Source organism: Talpa europaea, assembly GCF_964194135.1.
Source record: "Talpa europaea genome assembly, chromosome: X".
NCBI lineage: Eukaryota > Metazoa > Chordata > Mammalia > Eulipotyphla > Talpidae > Talpa > Talpa europaea.
This window is the reverse complement of record NC_140081.1, coordinates 67,153,886-67,175,937: the sequence shown is the minus strand read 5'-3', so window position 1 is coordinate 67,175,937 and position 22,052 is coordinate 67,153,886. Positions and strand designations below refer to the sequence as shown.

General features: G+C 45.3%; 1 protein-coding gene across 1 annotated transcript in view; it reads left to right on the top strand.

Moving 5' to 3' along the window:
• Positions 1-22,052, top strand: part of COL4A6 (collagen type IV alpha 6 chain) — a gene marked incomplete at both ends in the record, with an annotated part of 282,364 nt that overhangs the window by 241,529 nt on the left and 18,783 nt on the right. Inside the window, 16 exons of the mRNA XM_084258986.1 lie at positions 1,369-1,428; positions 2,500-2,544; positions 2,859-2,912; positions 4,006-4,075; positions 5,066-5,173; positions 6,346-6,495; positions 7,604-7,708; positions 9,911-10,071; positions 10,751-10,930; positions 11,485-11,668; positions 14,531-14,584; positions 17,187-17,258; positions 17,832-17,939; positions 18,945-19,166; positions 19,555-19,716; positions 21,293-21,463. Coding sequence (XP_084115112.1) covers positions 1,369-1,428; positions 2,500-2,544; positions 2,859-2,912; positions 4,006-4,075; positions 5,066-5,173; positions 6,346-6,495; positions 7,604-7,708; positions 9,911-10,071; positions 10,751-10,930; positions 11,485-11,668; positions 14,531-14,584; positions 17,187-17,258; positions 17,832-17,939; positions 18,945-19,166; positions 19,555-19,716; positions 21,293-21,463 — 1,906 coding nt within the window. The remainder of the gene's footprint in view (positions 1-1,368; positions 1,429-2,499; positions 2,545-2,858; positions 2,913-4,005; positions 4,076-5,065; positions 5,174-6,345; positions 6,496-7,603; positions 7,709-9,910; positions 10,072-10,750; positions 10,931-11,484; positions 11,669-14,530; positions 14,585-17,186; positions 17,259-17,831; positions 17,940-18,944; positions 19,167-19,554; positions 19,717-21,292; positions 21,464-22,052) is intronic.

The following is a 22,052-nucleotide window of genomic DNA, read 5'->3' as shown; positions in this document are numbered from 1 at the left end:
AGGTGGCAGCATGCCTTGATTTCCAATTTGAGATGTAGAACTAGGATTTCAAATAGGTTTGCATTCAATTTGATCCAGGGGCCATTCAAGCAGAAATCCTATTCACATGAGGTCTGGCTACTTGACACACAACCATAGAAGTAAAAAAAAAAATGGGCAGGTAGGAACCAAGGCTGCTTTGAATCGGACCCTTCACATGCACACTCTCCTCCCAATAAAAAGGACAACAAAACATCCCACATTTAAAAAAATTTGAAACTTGGGCCAAAAAAGATCAGGGCTATTCAGCCAGCTCTCAGGACCCATGGCATGAACTGAATGTGCAGGAGAAAGAACAAACTATAAATGGCATTGGGGCAGTGCATTCACATGAGCTGAGCCAGGTCACATCAAGAGGACAGCAGGAGAGGTGCCACAACATTTAGCGTCTTTCACAGGCTTACATTTGGAAAAGCTTCACTGCCTCCTTTACTCTCACAATAGGCCTAAGGTTGTTTGCCAAAATCTATGCTCCAGAAGGTCCAATTTTAAACTACAACAACAAATCAGCCTCAATTAAGTTTGCAATGAAAGACTTTTATCCACTTTGGTAGTAACGAGCTCAGAATATGCTTGTCTTGGACTCAGAGGGAAGGAAGCTCTTTCTAACTCACTTTACTTTGGGGATTTCTGCTTGTCCCCAGAGAATCCTCAAGTCACATCCATGGCTGCAAACCCTGTGAGCAGACCATGAGGGGTTAGGGACCATGTCAAAGCCATGTCAAAGATAGACTGTCTGTGGGGCCTGCTGGCGTCTATGCATAGATAGAAATACTTGAAGAGGATGTTGCAGTCACCTTGTCTCAAAGAGCAAAAACTTCCCTCTAGTATCAACCTCCAAGAATTAATGCAATTCTCTTTTTGCAGGTCAAAGTATTAAGCTCCAAAGGGTGGAAGGCAGCCTATTTTCATGGAAAGGGCCCTGGAATAGGAGGCTAAAGACCTGGCTCTCTTGTTAAATCCATAACCCATGCAAGATGCTTAGTCCTTCTGAGTGGCTCCCCCTTGTGAACTCAATGAAGTTAGACATTTAATCATTTTTATGTTGTTATTTCATGGGGCCATAAATACATGACCTAGTGTTTTGGAGAGAAGACATTATTTCTAGAACCGAAAGGAAACCTTGACTGAATATTCCAAATGATGCTCAGGCCCTCTGTGTTTCTCAGGCAGGACAAGACAATCAGCATGGTGAGCCTGACCAATGGGACAGTAGAGTTGGTTCAAAACTACCTCCTTGTTTTGGATGGAGCCAGGAGACCTATGAGGAAATGAATGTTCTAACTTGTGTTGTTATTGTTGTTGTTGTTGTTGTTTTTTCCCCTTTAGGGATTTGGAACTACTGAAGAAAAGGGAGAAAAGGGAATCCCTGGTTTGCCAGGACCTAGGGTATGAACCAAGAATGTTGCTTACCTGGGTCTATCAAGTTACCTGGTCCACTTTCTTTCCTGCTTGCATATTTATGTTATGTGACTTGGCAGTCTTCCTAAATCTTTCTTGTTTCTGTTCCTCACCCTCTGTTAGAGGAAGACCTAAGACCCTCCTCACAACTTGGCACCATTCCCTTGCCTAAGTGACTCCCTTGAATAATGATGATGTATCCCTTATGCCAGGTGGTTCCAAATCTATTTACACTCCTTGTCCTCATGTATAATTATCTTCTGGGCTAAAGAATGATGCAAGTCTCATCATGTGTTCATTCCATTCTATTCCAAGGAAGTGTGGACAAGGGTGTGGTGGGGGTGGGGGTTGGGGTAGGGGAGTACAGGAGGGTGGGGTGCAATCTTTATGTGACAGAAAGGAGCCTGGGAAGTTCTATACCATAATGAGAGATGTGTGGAGTCAACATTTCCAGTAATAATCTTACCTCAAGTGGGAAAATAACTGTAACCTCTCTGATTCCTAGCTTCAGCCACTTAGGCCCCAGGGTGTAAGCAATTGGCCAGCCTTAGCCTTAAAGAAGTAACATTTCAGAGAATTGTGGTTTTAGCTTGGTCATGAAGCTTGTTAAGAGCCTTTTGAGTATTCATCAATATTCATCCATTACCCTGCCACTTCTTTTTCTACTTTTTCTTACTCCCTTATCCTGAAAATGCATAATCACCAACAAAGAATGCATTTGGAGTGAGAAACAAGAGTCCCTCCCACAATCTATTTAAAAATCTCATGACTTGGAACTAATGCAGACTAAGTATAATACCACCCAGCCCTTCCACCAAATTCCTGCTAGTTCTTAAAATGTTTCCATTTATTTAGCTCTTTAAAAATGCTGTGTGGCTATTCAGACTGATGGATTAGTGCTTAGAAGGAAGTCATTAAGCCAAGTCTAGGAACATTCTCTTACCTGATTTTAGAAGCTGCTAAATCCTGAACTCAGTTGGATAGCTTTGTTATGAAAGTCAGTGGCTTTATCTAGTGTGGGCTATTAATCTTTCCAAGGTGCCTCTATTCTCTTCACAGGGTCCCATGGGTTTCGAAGGAGTCCAAGGCCCTCCAGGAAGTCAGGTATTTTGGTTAAATCATTAACATTTTGAGGTATAAAATGCTAATCAAAGGTCCCCTTGCTTTACTTTTCACAAGGCCATCAAGACAAAAGGAGACACTGCTTACTGTGCAAGTTGTCTTCCTCTCTTTGATTGGTATCATCTCAGCACTCTGTTTTCACCCAAAATGTGTATCCAGTGCTAAATACCCAGAATAATTACCGCTTCCAGAGTTGGGTAGAATCTATACAAACCCTAGAATGCCAACTGAGATCCTTGTGCCATGTCCCTTGGTCTAATCCAAAAACCCTAATCCAGCCCATGTTTCTGTCACAGGGCAAGAAGGGGTCCTCAGGTTTTCCCGGGCTGAATGGATTCCCAGGAATTAAGGTAATAATGTCAGGCAAGTGAAATTCCAGAACTAGGGAGGTAGAAGTGTAAATAAAGAATTACCATGAATTCTGTTTAGTCCATTTGAGCTGCTATAACAAAATGTCCCAGTCTGGGTGGCTTGTAAACAATAGAAAGTTATTATTTATAGTCTGGAGCCTGGAAACCCCTGGGCAGGGTGCCAGCATGGTTGGGTTCTGGTAAGGGCCCTCTTCTGGCTCCCAGACTGCCTTCGTCTTCTGTGTCTTTATGTGATGAAGGGGGCAAGCTAGCACTCATGGGGCTCTTTTATATAGGCACTAATCCCAGAGCCCTTGCAACCTAATCACCTTCCAAAGGCCTTACCACCTAATACCATCATCTTGGACATTAAGTTTTCAATATGAATTGGGAGAGGGCAGATACATGTAGACCATAGCAGACGCCTACATGTGAGGTGAAATATTTTTGATATTTTGCCACTTTGGGTGATAAGGAATATTTCATTGCAGACATTATTTAGAATTGCTAATTTTTTACATTTAAATATATATTTTAAATTCTCTACATATAATGCCTCCTCTTATGGCTTGCACCAAGGGTAGACAGCTTCCTCCATTCTACCCTGAATATGCCACTGTATCTGAATCCAGTACCTGAGCCCCTATTTTGAAAGAATTAGGACTCCTCTGACTTCCTCAGCCTGACGTCATCCACTAACAAAGGTAGTAATAGTAGCAGTCTCAGGCCTGCTGAGCATGGAAAAAAGTTGAAACTCTGCTCTCTGTCTTTAGTACCTTTTGGACACAGACTTGTTATCTAATGCTACTTAAGACATGTTTTACAGGCCCAGAATAGGATTGCAAAATAAAATTGGCATCCCTTGCTCTTGACAGGTTTGCAGTTAAATATCAGGCTTCTGGCCTGCCTTGTATTGCTGTCATCTTAAATTTATTGGACTTTGAAATTGAACTATGGATGAGTTGGCCCTAGAAACCAAGGGTTGGCTATACAAGGAGGAACCTTCATTCCCAGGGGATGCCTTTGAGGGCACATATATATTTGATCATGAGGTTATGAAAATATTTGTGTTTAATGTATTTGATATTTTCAGGGTGAAGAGGGTGATATTGGCCTGCCAGGCCCAGATATTTTCATCGATACGGAGGGAACTGTGATTGCAGGTAAAACTTTTCACTTATTTGAGTGGGGAAGAAAAGATCAGGAGTTAAATCCTATATCCCCGGTAACTGTTACAAAGATACTTTCTCAGCCACTAGATTTCTGCAAAATCTGAAGGTCCCCTAATGTGTCTTGAACTTGGGGCGTGAAACTACACCAATATCTTAGGAATAGAAGCTTCCCCACATTCCTTTGTAAGAGTTACATTAATACTAGGGTTTGGGTCGGCTTGGGCCTGGATTTGATTTTAAAAATGGTTTTCCTGGTCATGTTTAGGGAAGATCTGATATCCTCTCAGCTGGGCTGGCTTTAGCTTGACAGTTTCCTCAAAGTGAAAAAGTATCTTTGGTCAGGGTAGCAAGTGGTTAACAGTCCTCAACAGTATGACACTTTGAAAATGTGTCTTTGCCATTCCTTTTTTTTAGTTATTATGTGTGCCCACCCTTCCTTCTGCCTTCTCCAAAGATCCAGATGGTCAGTGTCTCCACTTTTTGCTTGACCAAAAGTTTCTACTATAGTGCCTCTGCCAGGTGGATCTCTGAATTTACCTTGCTCCTCTCATCCTTTCTGGCTCTTGCCCTGTCTGGTCAACTTACAGGAACATCGATGTTAACATTTGACAGTGGCTTCCTGCATTCCATTCCGAGAAAGCCTATGTGTATCTCATAACTAGTAGACTTCAACACCTTAACCAAATGGTAGACATTTGTGGGATTAGATTAATAGTAGTAGAACCTTCTTAGTGCTTACAAGATATCACCATGGAAGGCAAGCCCTGACCAGACCCGTTCTAAAACTAGCAGAGCCTTAGCACCAATAAGCCATTATCATGTGAAGTCATTATCATCTGGGAGGCCTGTGAAAGCCAAGAAAGACATTTCTAACCTGAGGACAGCTCCTTGAAACTGCCCTTAGGCATTTTTGTGACGTTTGTGGACGTCCTTTGGGTTTACTAATATATATATATATTTTTTTTTAACTTGTAATGCCAGGTTATCCTGGGGACCCCGGCATGCCAGGCCTCCCGGGCCTGAAAGGAGACAAAGGCAACCAGGGCCGTCGTGGCCCTTCTGGCAACCCTGGTTTACCAGCTTTCCCAGGTGAAACAAATGAACCCACTCTCTGCACAGATCAATGCTCTATCTACTCTGGTGCCCAGCACCCTCTCCTATACTTCTGGTCTAGGCCATACCTAGCCAAAGTCAAGGAAAAGGTAGACTATAATCAGTAACCTTCCCAGTGCCAGCCCAAGGCTTATATATATAGGGGTAGGCTCTGAGTGATCGGTTTTCCTTTAACCTCCAACATGTATCATCACTGCACAGATAATCCCAAACTGTCACTGAGGTTTGCAGTAACCAAGCAGGCCTGGGTAGGGCTGCTGGAGCCCTGTCTCTCTTCTATGGATGTGTCATCACATTAGATGCTTGCTAAAAGGGACTAACAAAAGTCTGGAGAAAAACTTGGACTCATAACTTCAATCTGAGCCTAACTTGGGCACCCAGGGTCCAAAGGATGACACCTTTGAACCACTCATTGGAGAGGCCACATCATTCTATAATAGCCAGCAGATGATGTCCCAAATATAAAGCCTCAGATGTTACTTTTTTTAAGATTTATTTTATTTATTTATGCATACAAGAACTGCGGTGTAAGCCAGAGGTGCAGGGCGGATGGGGTGAGAGGATTCACCAGAGACAGAGTGGGGAGCAGAACAAGCAGATCTACTGAAATACACTGCTGAGGAGAGCAGTGGGCAAGACAGGAGAGATCTGCTGTGCCATGTGGCTTAGCTCCCGGGTCAGGGATCGAACTCATGCTGCAGTAGCTGGTGGTAGCTTGATAGTGCTGAGACTTTAACTCCTGCACCACCAGGGAGATCCTCAGATGTTACTTTTAAAGGTACTGGTTTCTGAATTCCTTGGAGATGGTCCTCTGTAAGGATACCTGTGCTTTTAAAGCAGCCACTTGTAGGGAAGTACAGCTGCCCCCAGAACCAAGCTAGAAAAAACTCACAAAAAAGAAGGTTAGAGATCCAGAGTTTTCTCAGTTTTGCCACTAAGAAGCTCTGGGCTCTCGACCATGTTTCCTCACTTCCCCAAGAGGTTAGGCTAAATGACACCTAAGGACGCTTCTAACTGATGCAAAAGAATGGCAGATGTTTTCCCAAATTCTTCCCTTGGAGTTAGTTTCCAACCTATGCCAATGATTGGACTACCTCAGAAAAGTAGGATGATGTGATTGGCATTTTTGTGGGGGCCTATCCTTCCAGGTATCCCAGGTGCCCAAGGACCCCAGGGATTTCCAGGCCTGAAGGGGAACCAAGGAAACCCAGGACGCACTACAACTGGGCCAATTGGCCTCCCTGGCAAAACTGGTTTGCCAGGTCTACCAGGCCTACCAGGCCCACCAGGTCCACCCAGTAAGTTGTTCATTTCTCTCTTTGGTCTTGATATTCAGGTGTGATCCAGACTGCAGAACAGTCATGATTTTTGAGGGAGGGAACATCTCACAAGTAAAACAGCTATGTTGGCTACTGAAACAGTCAGTTCATCAAGGAAAACACATGATAGGGCCACCCCCCTGATCAAACACTATAATGCCTTCCAACTTTTGCATTCATTTCACTCCATTCTTTTTTTTTTTTAATAACTAATTTTTTTTAAAGATTTATTTATTTATTTTTACAAACACTGGGTACAGTCAGAAGCGGGGGAGGGTGAGAGAATTCACAAGAGCCAGAGCAGACAGAAGGACCAAAGTACACTGTTGAGGGGAGCAGCGGGCGGCAGGAGAGGTCTGCGCGCCATGTGGGACCCTCCTCCGGAGGCCAGGGAGCAGCCGGGGATCGAACTGGCGCTGCAGAGGCTGCGGGCAGCTTCGCAACCCAGCGCTCAACCACTGCGCCACCAGGGAGGCCCTTTTCACTCCATTCTTTGTGCTTCTCAGTCCTTAAGCCTCTGGTCTTGCAGCTCCTGGTCCAAGGGCACCATTGGGGTGGACCTAGGACCTCAGAAATGTGAAGCCAAGCCTGGATCCTCACGATGGCTGCTAAGTGCCTCCATAGAGCTTATTCTTCTTAGATCTACCTGAGTGTGGGACTCCAGACTCTAAGAGAAAGATTAGACATATTCCCAACATATTAGTAACCTAAATCCCATGACCACTGCAGCTTGCACCATTTCCTCTTTTGTCACAGGAGACCTTTAGGCGGTAAACCTTGGGACTTGAGTTACTGAAGCTACCTTGTTCATTCCTGTATCCCCAGTGTCTAGCCCAGTGCCTGGATCATAGTAGATGCTCTGTAGTGGTAATAGAATGAATTGAGCCAACAGAGGATGGACTTTCTGCAGACTTTGGGTCCCAGTCTTGGATTTTTTGTTAGTCTCTGATCTGGATAGTGAGCCTAGAGGCCATGCTCTGGTGACTGAGCTGCTATGCTGACTCAGAAGAATCACCAGGCCCAACATAAGAAAAGGTGGTGATATCTTTCATATATATATATATTTTTTTTTTTTTTTCCCCTGAAGGTCCAACATTTGAGACGGGAACCCTCCAGAACACACAGCCAGGATTCCCTGGTCTCCGAGGAGAACGAGGTCCAAAAGGAACCCCAGGCTTCAAAGGAGTAAAAGGTGATTTTTTATGGGACTCCTTTGTTGCCCAAACTCCTTGGAGAAGACTTTCTAGGGAAAAGCAAACCAACAAACCAAACAGAAGCATTCTTGGATCTTGATTGGGGACTTGATTGTAGAATTAGAAGTGTTGTCTTTGGGGGTCTAAGACTGAGACTAGCAATTGAGGTCACACAGGGAAAAGTGGCTCCTCCCAGTTCGTAAGGCTAAGGCTAGAAGACGCTTATTACCTTCAGCCTGAAGGAAAGGGTTCTAAGCAAGTCAAGACCTGAAAAAGCCAACTGCCTCCAGAAAAACAACTCCAGCCCCCCCGTGATACTGAAGTGCTGATTGATAGCCTCAGCCTTTGGCTACATTGCTCTCTCCATCTTCTTGTGGCCTTTGGGCCATTCATCAGTTTCTTACTCTGAGAGGTAGATATTAAAGCTCAAATAACTTAATTCATTAAGTTGTAGCCCAGGCCAGGGTTGAAGATGTGAATTTACTGAATGAAGGGGATTGGGCCTGGCCTGGAGATTTCAGGCACCTGAGATATGACCTCTTCTCTTAAGGAATTAGCAGCGTTCCTCAGCCTCAGAGAAGTCCTAACTTAACTCCTCTAATTTCTCATTGCCCTATCATAAAATGTTACCATTTAAATATAGCAGCTATATGTGAAGTTTTTGAAAGCTCCATCATTACTATTCAGATTCAAGGAAGACATTAAATTGCAAGTCTTAAAATGTTAATTTTGACCCTTCCCTGACACACTATAAAGCTAGAGTATTTCTTGATGCCATTCTCAATTGTAAAAGAGGGACAAATTCCATGCCTCCCTTTCTATATATTTTTTTAGATTTATTTATTTATACATACAAGAACTGGGATATAGGCCAGAGTTTTGGGGGGTGAGAGAACTCACCAGAGACAGAGAGGGGAGCAGTTCAGGCAGACGGACCAAAGACCCTGCTAAGGGGAGCAGCGGGTGAGTCAGGAGCGGCCTGCTGCGCCATGTGGGTCACCTCCCTGGCCGGAGATCGAGCTTGTGCTGTAGTGGCTGCGGTGAGCGTCACAGGTTGCGTCTTAACCCCTTGCGCCACCAGGGAGGCCCCCCTTTCTATATTTTTATGGGGCCTGTAGATGCCTTACAAGTCTGCAGTAGAGATTCTCAAACTGCTTTGTACATGAGAATCACCTAGGGGAGATTATTAAAAACTAGATTTTTGGTGGGCCTCCCCAGTGGCACAGAGGGTTGAGTGCCATGCTGTGAAGCTGGCCACAGCCTCTGCAGCAGGGGTTCGATTCCTGGCCGGCAGAGAGAGGACCACATGGCGCAGCAGACCTCTCCTGTCACGCCCACTGCTCCCCTCAGTGGTGTCTTCGGTCCGTCTTCCTGTTCTGCTCCCCGCTCTGTCTCTGGAGAGTTCTCTCACCCTCCCACGCCTTTGACCTGTGCCCCAGTTCTTGTATAAATAAATTAAAAAATCTTTTAAAAATTAGATTTTTAATTTTTTAATTAGATTTTTTTTAATTAGATGCCTCGTGAGCCTCTGATCAATTAGCCTGAGGGTGAGTCTCAGCAGGTCCCTTATAATCGAGCATCACAGGTAGCTCATGCCAGAGCCCCATGGATCACACTTGAGAAATGCTAACCTGGAGAACAGATTAATTATCCCCCAGGGATTATTAATTTTCTAAAAGTAAGGAGAAACTCTTTAGCATCTTAGGGAAACTCAGACTTACCTGTGTTGACATAAATTCTCGTTTTTCAAGCTGTAAACATAGAAAGTCAGGCTAGTTGGAGGCCAAAATGCTAGAGACGCCTGGATAGCTTTTCAAAAGTGTTTTGCTGAATCCCTATTGTTCACTAATTTGGCATTTATCTCTGTGTACAGAAAAGAGGGGGGTAGGCATTTTGGTGAAGAGAGCTCTTGAGTGCTTGGGTTCCATACTCTCATTTGGTTAGTATAATTCAGTGGCTCTCAGCCCTGGCTGCATACTAGACTCACTGTTGGCTGGGCCCCACCTCAGACTAATGAAATCTAAGTCACTAGCTCAGATGTAATCTGAGGAAGAGGCAACATAGTTCATCTGAGTTTGTTCTCTGATCTCCTGATTTCCTCCAGGGAGTTGTTCAGTCACAAATTACCATTATCAGGTGTTGCTTCCTGTTAGGAAGATGATGTGCTTTAATGTTGTCTTCCCTCCACCTCCCACCCCCAGGTGACTCGGGTTTTTGTGCTTGTGATGGTGGTATCCCCAACACTGGACCACCTGGGAAGCCAGGCCTACCTGGGCCGCAAGGTCTCATAGGCCACCATGGCCTCAAAGGAACCAGAGGAGATCCAGGTTCTAGGGGAGAGCAGGGCCCATCGGGAGCTCCAGTAAGTATTGCCAAAATTTGACCATGAGTCCACAGCCTCTGCAGTGCTGGTTTGATCCCCGCTGGCCTCAGAGCATCCCACGTGGCGAGCAGACCTCTCCTGTCTCGCCCGCTGCTCCCCTCAGCAGTGTATTTTGTCAGTCTGCCTGTTCTGTTCCCCGCTCTGTCTCTGGTGAATCCTCTCGCCCTCCCACGCATCTGGCCTGTACCCCAGTTCTTGTATTAATAAAATAAAGCTTTAAAAAAAATTGGCCCTGTGAGAGCAATGGGCGCCTTCAAGTGCCCTCACTCCTTACCAATCACTTTCCTCAAACACAAAAGGAAAATGAGGACAAAACAAAGTTTTAAGGTTTTGATCTTAGACAGAAGTCAGACTAGATAGTCTCTAAGGTCCCTTTCTGTACTAACCTACCCACCTCCCTCCCTTAATCTCTCCCTTCCTTCCACAAAAGTCTCTACATTTACCTAGCTCTGTGCTGGGCCCTGAAGATAAAATTGGAAGGGATTAGACAAGGCTACTATCCCCAAAGATTTCAGAATCTAGAAAGGGTACAGAAAATATATCAGCAATTATTATTCAAGATGACAATATAATCAAGTGCCTAGAAGAGTGTCAGGACCTGTTGAGAGTTAAATGTCTGCTACCTCTCCTAATCATGCCCTTTGTGTCTCTTTGTCAGGGCTTATTTGGGCCTCAAGGTCCTACAGGACCCAAAGGAAAGAAGGGGGAACCAACTATTAGCACAGGATCTCGGATACCTGGAGAGCAGGGAGATCCGGGCCCCCAAGGACGTCCTGGTCAGGCAGGAGCCTCAGGCAAGGATGGAATACCAGGTCTACCAGGTCTTCCAGGTCTGCCAGTAAGTTGATCCTTCCTGGGTGAATTAACTCTATAAATACACACACCAGACTTTGGGTGGGTGTTGGGACATTCTGATGGCCTCTGGACCATGAGAAAGAGAAGAACAGAGTCCAGAATATGTCTTCCTGCCTGTGTCACTGGTACTTTTCACTCTGTGCTTTTCCTTTTTGTAAAATAGGAATCTCTAATAATGGCTTATTGTCTTGTTCGATTAATGCTAGCAACAATGACCATATCACAGAAATGCTTCAGTTCTCAGTAGATTTTTTCCTTTAGATAATCAAGCTACTTTCTGTGTCTTCAGAAATTGTTATCCTGCTCCCGTTTCCTGTTCCCTTCTTCTATTGATCTAGAACCTTTTGCATTATCAGATCACCCTAGGCTGACAAGGTTCATTCCCACAAGCTAAAGTCAGAGGAGTTGATTGAAAAATGAGAGAATTTCTAACAAAAAACCAAGCATTAGTCACATTGGTTATCTCTTTCTTGGGGACACAGTTTCTCCAGATAAGACTCTCCACTGGACTTTCATTCTTTCTTCTGTGTTGTCTAGGGTGATAGTGGACAAGGCTTCCCAGGTGAAAAAGGATTGCCAGGACTTCCTGGTGAAAAAGGCCATACTGGCCCAGTCGGCCCCCCAGGAATTGGGCTACCAGGATCTCCTGGACCACGCGGGCTTCCTGGAGATAAAGGAATAGATGGATTACCAGGGCAACAAGGCCTCCCTGGGCTTCCAGGTGAGTCAGGAAGTCAGCTGGCTTTAGACTTGGAAATTGATCCCTGGCAGAGTCTAGATATGGCACAGGTGCATGAAATGTATTGTAAGAAGACACTTGCCTGACTACAATTATTTTCAGTCCTCTTAAAGGATTTCACAAGGATCGTAACTGTATTGTGATATGCTTACACAGAACAACATATTTCTGAGCTTTACTTAGTGAAGAACTTCCTAACAGAGCAGTCAGAAAACGTAACTGAACTTCCTTGAGAGGCCCTAAGCTAATAATCCCTGAAAAATTTCAAGCAGAGGCTTGTTGACCATCTGTCATGAATGCCAATGAAGTAATCAGTGGGAGACTGGACAAGGTGTCCTCCAAAATGTATGGTAACGCCAGCAAGAAGCACTTTACCTTCATTCATGAAATCTCAGACTGGGAAGAGACTCTAATTATATCTGTTCTAATCTCCACTTTATATCTTAATTCCCTGTCATTTATATAGCTTCTTTTTATGCTTGAATTTCAGGAATTTTAGTGAATATCAGTTCTGTTTGTAGATTATGAAGATGCTATGCTAATAACTTGCTTTCCATACAGCCTGAACAGCCAGTTTTTCATCCCAAATTGTTTCCACTAGTGGTACCATACTTCTTATAGTCGTCTGCAGTTTAAAAACATGAAGCTTATCTCTTATTCTTCCTTTGCACTGCCCATTGTATTTTTCCCTTACTCTTCTTTGCTATTAAGCTATCATCTCAAACCTACCTTATCAAATACCTATGTGCTTGTTGGTTGGCTGGCTGAATGCACGGATTGGCTGGCTGGCTGGCTGGCTGGCTGGATGAATGGATGGATGGATGGATGGATGGATGGATGGATGGATGGATGGATGGAAGAAACTTCCTAAATATTTTCCTATCTTCTACCTCCAGCCTTTCCACACTCACTTCTACTATGAACACTGCTACCAATGTAATACCTGTAAAATCAACTGACTCATTTAGTTCCTTCGTCCAAAGCAACTAACTTTGTCTACTGAATAGAAGATAATGTCCAAACCCCTCAGGCTAGAATGCAAAAGTCTCCAAACATGTCACAACCAACCTTTTTTAACTTATTTCCCACTCTTCATGATATAAAATAAATAAACCACAGTATTTTTACTGTTCCCAAACACAATCTGTTCATTTACAAGTCCAAGAATTTGTCCATGTTGTCTTTTCTGGAATTCCATTCTTCTTTTTTCTATATAGGAGCATCCTATCCACCTTTCAGGGTTCCCTGTAAGTCCTGCTTCTTCCATTAAGCCTCCCCTTGGTGTCTACAGCCTGTCATTGCCCCTTAAATTATATATTTTCTTCCACTTAATACTTCTGCATTTCCCAACTGCCTCATAAGCCTCTGGATACTAGGGAAGGTGAGTAATATCTTTTAGCATTTTTCAACCTACTTAGCACAGTACAGTGTCCCACAGAAGGCTAAAATATCCTCACAGAAGAAAGGGCCTCCCAATAATGAAGGGGTTGTTCATTACACTGACTTCTCCTCTTTCTACCTTGTCACCTTGGAGAATTACAAAGAAGACAGAATACCAGATCTTATAAATTTTTACTTATTTCAAAATATTTTTATGAATTGGTGTAATGAGAATGGTAGCGCAGGTTAAAATTTAATGATTCAAGATTCTCTTTTTTTATTATTCATTCCATGCTATTTTATTATATAATGAGTCCTCCTGGGACATTTAAAATATAATTTGACTTACAGAAATTTGATTTACAGTCATTTTCTCCAGAAACATACCCATAAAGGTAAACCTCGATTTTCATCTTTTAAATTTTTTTCCAAATTATTTTTACTTAGATATTTACATCTTTATGAATCAAGACTCTCAAAAACTATTAGTATTTTAATTTGGAAATTCCTATGAAGGCTTTGAGAATCTTATCAAATGAAATCATTCTGCCTTTTGGAAGTCTTGGTGTCAGCTATTGCTTCCAGCTCTATTCCCAGAGATCTTATTCATGGTCTCATGTGTAAGACCTTGGCCCCTCTGCCTACTGGGCCTTCATTTTAGCTCAACCCATTTTGCAGGCAACTAGGTCTCAAACTGAGTTACAAGAGCGTGGCACCTATAAAGCTATTCACCCCCCCCCCCAAATCACCTGGATATTATCAACATTCTCTTTGGAAACAGACAGAGTCAAACAAAGGAAGCCCACAGAGGACCATTTCTATCCCAAACTTCACTAGTCCCTGGACACAAAGTTCTTATGAATATAGTGATGCAGCGAGCTACAAACTGGGAGATGCCACATGCAAAACATGTTTCTGTGGTAGTACCAAGACTTTTACCCCCAAATTACTTCAACTGAGAGCATTAGCTTTCTTTTTCTGTCTGTGGTGACCAAATACAACTCCTCAAACTTAGCTTTCTTTCACACAAGTTTAAAAACACATAAACTGTGAGCCCCAGCCATTTACACTATAGCCATTATTGCCGCCACAAAAAAATTAAGATGCTGTTCCTAAGTGTACTTACTCAAACCAGTGGTGGCCCAGGCTAGGACAGCTGCATTGCCCGGAAAGGGAATGTAGTCATCAGAAGCTTTTCAACCTAGTGGTGTGAATTATTACCAACCCTGGGCAAGCAGACAACTGACTGTTTCCAAAGAGGCTCTACTCCAGCTGCTCATAGTAATCAATCACCCTGGTTATTACTGAAATGGCTACTGTGTCATTGATCCTGTGTGGGTGCCAGCTCTCTCCACTCAATCCAGACAGGGAATTTGATTGGTGGGCAAATGCAGACAAGAGTTCCCTTGGGTCTCAAGAAGCTTCGATCCTGGTTTAATTTTCTTCTTTACTTGATTGGTCTAGGTGATTGCTGCTGCAGGGAGAAGGTTGGTAAAGGAGACTTAGACACAGAGGGAGATGAGAGCTAGCTAGTTCTCAGTCACCAATGTTGGCCACCACCCCCTTCCTTTTAGTTCACTTTTATCTCAGACACTCACGATGGCTTGAGCACCACACTGGAGCCCCTGGATGGGGAGGGTTGACCCTAAGGCTGGGGTGCAAAGGCTAACACTGACACTGCTTCAGAGGCTTCTTGGCACTTATCTCCTGGGAGGGAGGGTATGGGGGCAAGTGGGTGTGCAGTCTCTAGAGGGACCAATTTCCTTTACTATGCAACTTGGTGGCTTGACTGGTTTCTACCTTAAGCACCTTCTTTTTCTGAACCTACCTGGTGCCATAACTTGCTTCGGGAGGTACCTAGAGGGGTCCATGTATGCTTGATATTTATTTATTGAACTCAGAGCAGATCAAGATGATAGTATCTTGATCACTGGAAGTAGTTTTTATTCTGAAGGTGGATTTTGGCATTTATGGGGGAAATTTTGAATAATCAGGTCATTCATCACATGTAGGAACACATGGATAGAATTGATTTCTGCTTTGTTGAGGAGAAGGTTCTGAATTCAGAAATATAGAGTAGAAAACAGGGGCATAAAGTAAAAGAACCAGATACCAGATGATTTTAAGTCCTTGCCTGCTCACTATTTTGACCTTCTGCTTGCAATACGCAGGTGTGGTGTACAGGACCAGCCTGAGACCACAGAGGAGTATTTACTTAATTTCCTCTGGTTTCTACTATCTTTTATCATTTTTCTTTTTCTGGAGCCTTTCTAGAAGCCTATCTCTGGCCCCATCCTCTAAAAGTTTTGTTTTCATCTGGTTGTCACAGGTGAAAAGAATGTATTCAATTGATCTGATAAATTGAGGATGGATGGCTTTGTGTATGGACCCAGCCCAGAGATATTTACATTTTATCCAGTTTGTTTTTTGAAGACACAATGCAATGGAACTGCAGTGTTTAACACATTGGAGCCAGTGGGGTTACTGAAACATTTGGGACAGGAGAGGCCTCTACAGGGTCCCTCTCAAGATTCCATCAGTTTTTCAGCCTAGTCCAGGCCTAAGCCAAACACGGGATTGGCAGCCCCTTCCAGTGAATTAGCTCATCATAAGTGCTTGCCCATGAAGCACATTTCCATAGCAGGATAGAGATAAGTGTGGCCACTTATGGAGGATGTAAGCCTATGGAAACATAACTATAGCAGTCGGGGGCCTAGAAGGCAGAAAGTTTCTACTCAGGCTACAAAGTAGTGTCACTAACCTGAGGTAGAAACAAGGGATTGGCCTGTAGGAGCTCTTCAGACACTCCGCCAGAAGTATGATAATAAAAATGAGCACATACCGAGGTGCCAGATTGTTAGCATTACTTGATATCATCTTTCCATTTTATATATGAGGCTCAGAGAGGTTAAGTCTCTTGCCCACACATCTAGTTAGTAGTGAAACTAGGATATAAGCGCAGGTGTGTCTGGCTACAGAGCCCAATCCCTTAACCAATGCATTTTACCATCCAATTCCCGATTTTGATTTAGCAATACAACAGGGGGGCTAAAAAGGTCATCAAGCCTTCATATTCTGGTAGAAGTGGTATTGGAGGAGGAATATTCCTCAGCTGAGTAAGCAGTCCGAATCAAAGGTTGTAGACATATCTTTAAGAAATGCCATTTGTGATTTATTTCAAGTACAGGCAAAAGCTACAGCATTTTATTAGAACTGTTGACTCCATGGCTGAAAGCAGACCTTAGGGATTGTGTAATGAATAGGCAAGACTAATTTTAATTAGCATAGCAATTGTTTGTAAATAGCACTTGAGGGAGCCTTCAAACAATTTGTTCATGAGTACTTTTATTAAACCTCCCCTCTGTGATCTTATAGACACTTTTTTATTTGCATTATGAATGAGCAAGGAATAATTTGCTGGAGTAAGCCTTATACGTGCCAATTCCGATGTCATGAATCTTGAAATTGACTAGCCCTACTCCCTGACTAGCAGAGATGACAGTTTCAAATGAGAATCTGAGGGAAGGGTCACCCTGTGTCTGTCATGACCAAGAGAGTGGCTTTCAGTGTCTTTCTGGTACAGACAAATGGGTACATTCGACCAAGGAAAATCAGTGAGTTTCTGTAGATCCCAATGAGGTGTGTCAAAATAACCTAATGGTTTGGGAAAAGTCTCATTCCAAGAACAGAGCAGACATGTAACCTGAGTGGTCTTGGGTTCAAACCCTCCTCCACTCTAGTTTTGTAGATATAATGGACCCTTGGGACTAACCTCAAGCACCCATCCTAGGGAGAGGCTTCATCTGCGAATAGGAGGAGTAGGTAATTGTTTGCTGCTCTACCTGCACAGGTGACCTCACTGCATAGGTTACTGCCTGCCCATGGGCACGCTTGGTTTGGAAAGTGGCATCTTGTCACTGTACACTAGTGGCATTCTTATCCCTGAGCAATGGTAGTAATTCCCAAGAACATCTGATGCTAGGATTCTTCTACATGGGTCCCAGCCATTCAGCAGGGAAAAAAATTTGGTTGGGATGGAATGGGAGTAAAGGGTCTTGCTAGGAAGAAATCTTTTCTGATTCAGTGGGTTCACCAGATGCTTCCATGTTGCCATTTACAGGTATCACCTTACCTTGTATTATTCCTGGAGCCTATGGTCCATCAGGATTGCCAGGAGCTCCCGGATTCCCAGGTATGGAGACCAGAGAAAGGCAGAGTATACTTGTAAGTGCCATGGGCCACAGGAAGCCAGGCATAGCCCAGGAGCACTTGTGGACACTCCTCCTGAGAGGTCAGCCTTAGGGACTGAGAAAATAGAATAGCTGCTAGAGAGGGCAGTGTGCAGAGGTGAGATTGAGAGAGGCAAGAGACAGGGATTCTTTTTTTTTTAAACGATTTTTATTTATTTATTTATTTATTTATTTATTTATACAAGCACTGCGTACAGTCAGAAGCGCGGGAGGGTGAGAGAATTCACCAGAGCCAGAGCGGGGAGCAGAACAGGCAGAAGGACCGAAGTACACTGCTGAGGGGAGCAGCGGGCGGCAGGAGAGGTCTGCGCGCCATGTGGGACCCTCCTCCAGTGGCCGGGGAGCAGCTGGGGATCGAACCAGTCCTGCAGAGGCCGCGGCAGCTTCGCAACCCAGCGCTCAACCGCTGCACCACCGGGGAGGCCCGAGACAGGGATTCTTGATTGATCCTCACAAATCATACCTCGCCACACTGACTTTCCTTCCCCCCTCACTGCTCATTTTTGGGTTTTCAGGTCCTAAAGGGGCCCGTGGCCTCCCCGGGACTCTGGGCCAGCGTGGATTGCAGGGAGATAAAGGAGAACCCGGAAATCCAGGATCGATTCACCTCCCCGAATTGCCAGGTAAGGAAAGGAGCTTCTCTGCACCTTCTTCTTTGCTGTGAGTGTGTATTTGGATTGTGATAGCCATTCACAATTATAGGAAGTTGTTTGTGCTCTGATGTGGGTGGGATGGTTTTAATTTCTTGCTCAGTCAAGACAGAGCTTAGAGCTGTAGAACAACAGTATATTCCAGCAATAAGGGCCATTGGAGATCAGCTGGGACAATCTCTTAATTTCAGATGAGGAAACTGAGGCTCAGAGGGAAAGTAACTGGCCTGAGATCACATAATCACTAGTGACAGAGCTAGGACTATGCCAGGTTGTTTGAGTGCCAGTCCCGTGGTAGTTTCCTACATAAACTCCTTAAAGGTCAGAGAAATAGAGTCAGATGAGTCAAAGGAAAGTTGTCCATCTCTATCCCTTTTCTCACATCTTCTTGTGCCAACCTCGGCTTCATCACCTGGGAAATTGCAGGAAACCCACATTCTCAGCCACCTCCATCCAGGCCTACTGACCTGAAGCTCTGGAAGTGGGCCCAGCAATCTGGGTTTTGCCAAGCACTCCTGCTCCAGGTGACTCTGAGCCATACTCAGTTTAAGAGCGACCCTGCTCTACAGCCTGACTCATCTAGGCCAAGAGCTCTGGGGTTTATAGTGCCTCCATTCCCTCCACTACCCAGGAAGAGGGAGGCATGAGTCCGGAAGTTATACCACTTCAGAAGAGACTAAACTTTTGACAGGCAGCCCCAGGTGTAACCTGTTCTCTTCAGCCAGGGTTGGAGCCCGAGGAGCCATTTGCTGAGCTCTGCCCAAGTTCCGGCCTCTCTAAGCTAGACCCTTTTCCTGGTCACTTGGCATGGTCCCCACCTTTGGGCCAGGACTTCCAGGGCCAGGCGCTCATATCTTCAAGAGAAGTGACACATTAATATGTTATGTTTCCTAGTAGAAAAACCGTCTGGAGATGTCTGCTCAAGACTAATCACTTCTAAACCTCCATGGCCTTTTGTTTTTGCCTCTTTACATTTAGGGTTTCCTGGACCGCGTGGGGACAAAGGTTTGCCTGGGTTTCCTGGGCTCCCTGGAAAAGACGGCTTGCCTGGTGAAGTTGGCAGTCCAGGTTTACCAGGTTCCAAGGGAGCCCCTGGTGACATCTTTGGTGCTGAAAGTGGTGCTATGGGCAAGCAAGGCCTACAGGGATTGCCAGGGGACAGAGGACTTCCTGGAGACTCTGGCTTTCCAGGACCCAAGGGTGACTCTTTTTGTCCCACATACTTAACAATCTACAGAAAGCCTGTCAGTAACCCATCTATTTGCATGAATACTTGCATGAAACTGGGGTGATGGAATTAATTAGGGGGTTAAAAGGAAATGTTGTTTTCCCTCTCTTTTAGGAACTTTTCCTCAAATCACGTAACTTCATTTTCCTTTCTCAGTAATTCTAGAAATAACCATACCCAATAGTCAGATTTCTTGCAAAGCCTATGGTTTACCATTGGCAAGACCAGCAAGATTGGAGCTAAGAAGACAGTGGCACATGGGATGAACTCCGGGTCAAGTTCTTTCACTAGACGTTGATTTTGGGCCCCTTCCCCTGCTGTTGATCCCGGTTTTGATCGCCTGTCCCTTCCTTTCCTTAGGTCTGCTTGGGAAGTCGGGCTTACTGGGCCCCAAAGGTGAGCAGGGAAGCCCTGGAAAACCAGGCCAAGCAGGACTGCCAGGCTCCCCAGGGTCTAGTGGCCTGTTGGGCATCAAGGGCCAATCCGGTCTCCCAGGATTACCGGGCATTCCAGGCACTTCAGGTAGGTCCTTTGGAGGAGGAACCTTCCCAGCTTGACAGACTTAACCTAGCTGGGTCCTGGAGCCCCAAGGGGCAATAGCAGCGTGACCTGCTCAGAGCTTAGAAGGTGAGGACTTGACTTTCCAATCTCCAGTCACCCTCGCAGTGCCCAGCAGAACTCAATCACCCACCCCTGCCCCCTCCCCCTGGTGTGCTTCATCAGCCTCCCTCCTGCCTTCCCCTTCCTTGTTGTGCAGGTGGGGCCAGCCCATCTCCATGGCCTTCACTGGGCTGTGGGGGCCTGCTTTGGGTTGGGGGGAAGCTCAAGCAGAGGGTGACTGTGTGGAGGTCCTCCTCCCAGGTGAGTGTGCCTCTGAGGAGGAGCCATGGCCCAGGAGCCCTTCCCTCTACAGTGGGGCCCGGCAGCGCCCTGGTTCCAGCCTAGTGTTTGCATCTTGCCTTTTCCTTGCACTGCCCTCCTCACCCTGTGCAGAGACCACCTCATCCCTCCTTTTGCGTGGCCACATGACCAAAGTTGAATTATTTGCAAAGTCACCAATATCCCTTTTACCTCCTTTGTCCTTCTGTGTGTCTGGGGTCTTCACATAGGCTGTTCAGGGGAGAGGACATCACCGAAGCTTATAGTCTAACATCCCCTTCAGCTTGGAGCTTGGGGAATTATGTGACTATACACTATAACCTGGCAAGGCCAGGGGTCCCTGAACTCATGCTGTGGGGTTGGCCCCCATTGAATTTCCTTCTCTTGTTGTGGAATCCCCCTCACAGCCTCCCATTAGAATCCTGGGGTTTGCAGCTACTTGATGCTTTTCAATCCATAGAAAGCCAAGTCAGCCATTCATTTAGGTCCTTGGGGGCCCAAATACCTCTGTCTTCACTGATTTAATCCTTTGGTTTTTTTAATTTCCTTGCTTTGTACCTGAACATTCCACTTTGGCAGCAGCTCAGGAGGTTAATCCCATTGACCAACTTAAGCACAGTGAAAGAAGTCTCAGAATACCTAGGAGACCAAATGGGCCTTGGGGATTTCTACAGTACTTGGCACTAGGGGGTCTTTCAACCTTACTGCCAAGGAACTGACTGATTTAACTACTTGCATGAGGGATTAAAAGGGCAGCCCTGTATCCATGGCTCCCTGGGAGGCTGAAACAATAGCTCCGCTTTAACCTCTACTTCACCGATTGGCTCAGGCATCAGCCATTGTGGCCCGATTCAGAGGGGAAGTACCAGAAAACTAGAGCTCAATTGCCACCCCGGCTTCCCAGAGCTCCATTCAGAGGCTAAAGTGTGGACCACATTCATAAAGGGAGAAGTTATAATCAAAAGGGGTTTGCTTACCCTGCCAGCTACTGTGCCACGCTGGGAGTAACAGCCACTGCTGTGGCGATCTGGGTGGTAGGTGCGAATGCTCTAGCAACTAAGAACTCTGCCTGTTAGCAGCCTGCAGAGGCCATTTGTTGAGGGCCATTTACAAAACCCAACAAGCCAACCAAACAGAAGCCATGGGAACGGGCAGTGGCCCAGATCTGGACAGAGCCTAACTTGACAGCTGTCCTGTGTTCTCTCCTGTGCTGACTCAGGGCATCCTGGAAAGAAAGGTCCAAAAGGAGAAACAGGTTCCCCTGGATCAACTGGAAGGAGAGGTCTGCCTGGGCTGAAAGGCCTCCCTGGATCCCCAGGGCTAACAGGCTTCCTGGGGAACTCGGGCCTGCCAGGGGCCACAGGGTTGCCAGGTCTGCCTGGTCTGAAGGGTAAGTGAAGTGATCAGGTGGGGACCAGTATGTGCCAAGAAGCTGCATCCATGCTGCCCAGCTTGCCCCCTCTTCTCTGCCTGGGAATGGGAGATGGAAAGGTTGGCGGGCATATCTTTTTGTGCTAAGAGAGTTGGAGAAGGCTAATGCTGAAAGAGCACCCAGCCAAGGTGAGTCACCCCCACTGCCTGCTGGCTGGAACCGTGGGCTAAACAGCAGGGTCAGTCAAGCCCAGGAGAGTAACAGCCACACTGGGTTTACTCATCTGCAAGACCCCTACACAGGGAAGCTGACAGCTCTCATTCCCTGCAATTCCCTGACTGGACACTAGAGGTTGGAAAGGTGGCATCTCTATTTTATTGCTCTCCAGGGGAAAATAACTGGTCCAAGGTCACACAACAGGTTAGCAGCATCTCTCTGCCACCATAGGCTTTTTTGCCCCTTGTGCCACACATGAACTCTAACTTGGCAAATCATAAGAGAGGTGCCCGCCTCTTCTTTCCTTTCTGTCACTTCATGCCTTGTCCCCGTTCAAGGAAGTAGTATAATGTGTAATAAATAAGACCTCGGGCTTTGGAATTAGAGAAAC